General features: G+C 61.5%; 1 protein-coding gene across 1 annotated transcript in view; it reads left to right on the top strand.

The window, feature by feature from the left end:
* The window catches only part of FAM160A2 (family with sequence similarity 160 member A2), a 7,483-nt gene extending 6,740 nt beyond the window's left edge, over window positions 1–743 (top strand). Inside the window, 1 exon segment of the mRNA XM_031065351.1 lies at window positions 616–743. Coding sequence (XP_030921211.1) covers window positions 616–743 — 128 coding nt within the window.
* Window positions 744–993: the final 250 nt, after the last annotated feature.

Raw genomic sequence — 993 nt, 5'->3', positions numbered from 1 at the left:
GGGCCCCCCTGCATGGCCGGGTGACTGTGTCCTGCGGCTGGCCTGGGACAGCCCGTGCCTGCTCCCCCCTCGGCTCTGGGGGTCTCTGGGAGTCTGTGGGCAGCCACGGGCCCTGGGCTGAGGCTGTGACTGTCAGGGACAGCAGGCAGCTTGTGGAGCAGGTGCCAGCACTGGTCCCAAGGTGCCACCGCAGTTCCCATCCAGCACTGACCAGGGACACCCCCGGGGACACCCCCAGGACCCCTTCATGGCCCTCATACAGAGGTTTCCCAGCATTCTTGGGGTGAGAGTGGAGATGCAGAAAATTAAGATGGGATGGGGATGAGGAGGATGAGGATGGGATGAGGCTGAAGGGGATGGAGCCCCAGTGGTGGAAATACCCAGTGGTGGTGTCTCCTGGGGGTTCTGGGAGCCCTCTGGGCTATGGCTCCATTCTGTGTCCCAAACACCCCCTGGCTGTGTGACCTGTGCGAACAGGGACTGGAGAATGTCTGGAGTTCCTGTTCCAGCAGTTCATGTGTTTATTGCAGTCAGTGTCTTCAGCTTTTCTCCAGCTGTGTGGTGCAGGTGCTCCATGCAGAGTGGGGTGAGCTGTATCCAGCCTTGTCCCCGCAGTGTGCAACAACAGCCGGCCAGCAAAGGGACATGGAGCCACCCCAGGCCAGAACCTGGGGGTGCTGCCTGTGTTAGCTCCACTTCAGCCCTGCAGCCGAGCCTTTTCGCAATTGCCAGTCCATCTGTGACCAAGTCCCTCTCACCTCCTGGGGGTTTTGCCCCACATGAGGTCCTGACTGTACCAGAAACAGTGCAGCCAGCAAGGCAGGGAAGTGCCGTGTGCTGGCACTGCTGAGGCCACACCTCGAGGGCAGTGTCCCTCCGTTCTGGGTTCCTCAGTTCACAAAGGACAGCGAGGGGCTGGAGCATGTCCAGGGCAGGGAACGGAGCTGGGAAGGGGCTGGAGAATCCCTGAGGGAGCTGGGAAGGGGCTGGAGA

Source organism: Geospiza fortis, unplaced genomic scaffold, assembly GCF_000277835.1.
Source record: "Geospiza fortis unplaced genomic scaffold, GeoFor_1.0 scaffold370, whole genome shotgun sequence".
Classification (NCBI taxonomy): Eukaryota; Metazoa; Chordata; class Aves; order Passeriformes; family Thraupidae; genus Geospiza; species Geospiza fortis.
The sequence above is the reverse complement of the archived record's forward strand: the minus strand, read 5'-3'. Positions and strand labels throughout refer to the sequence as shown.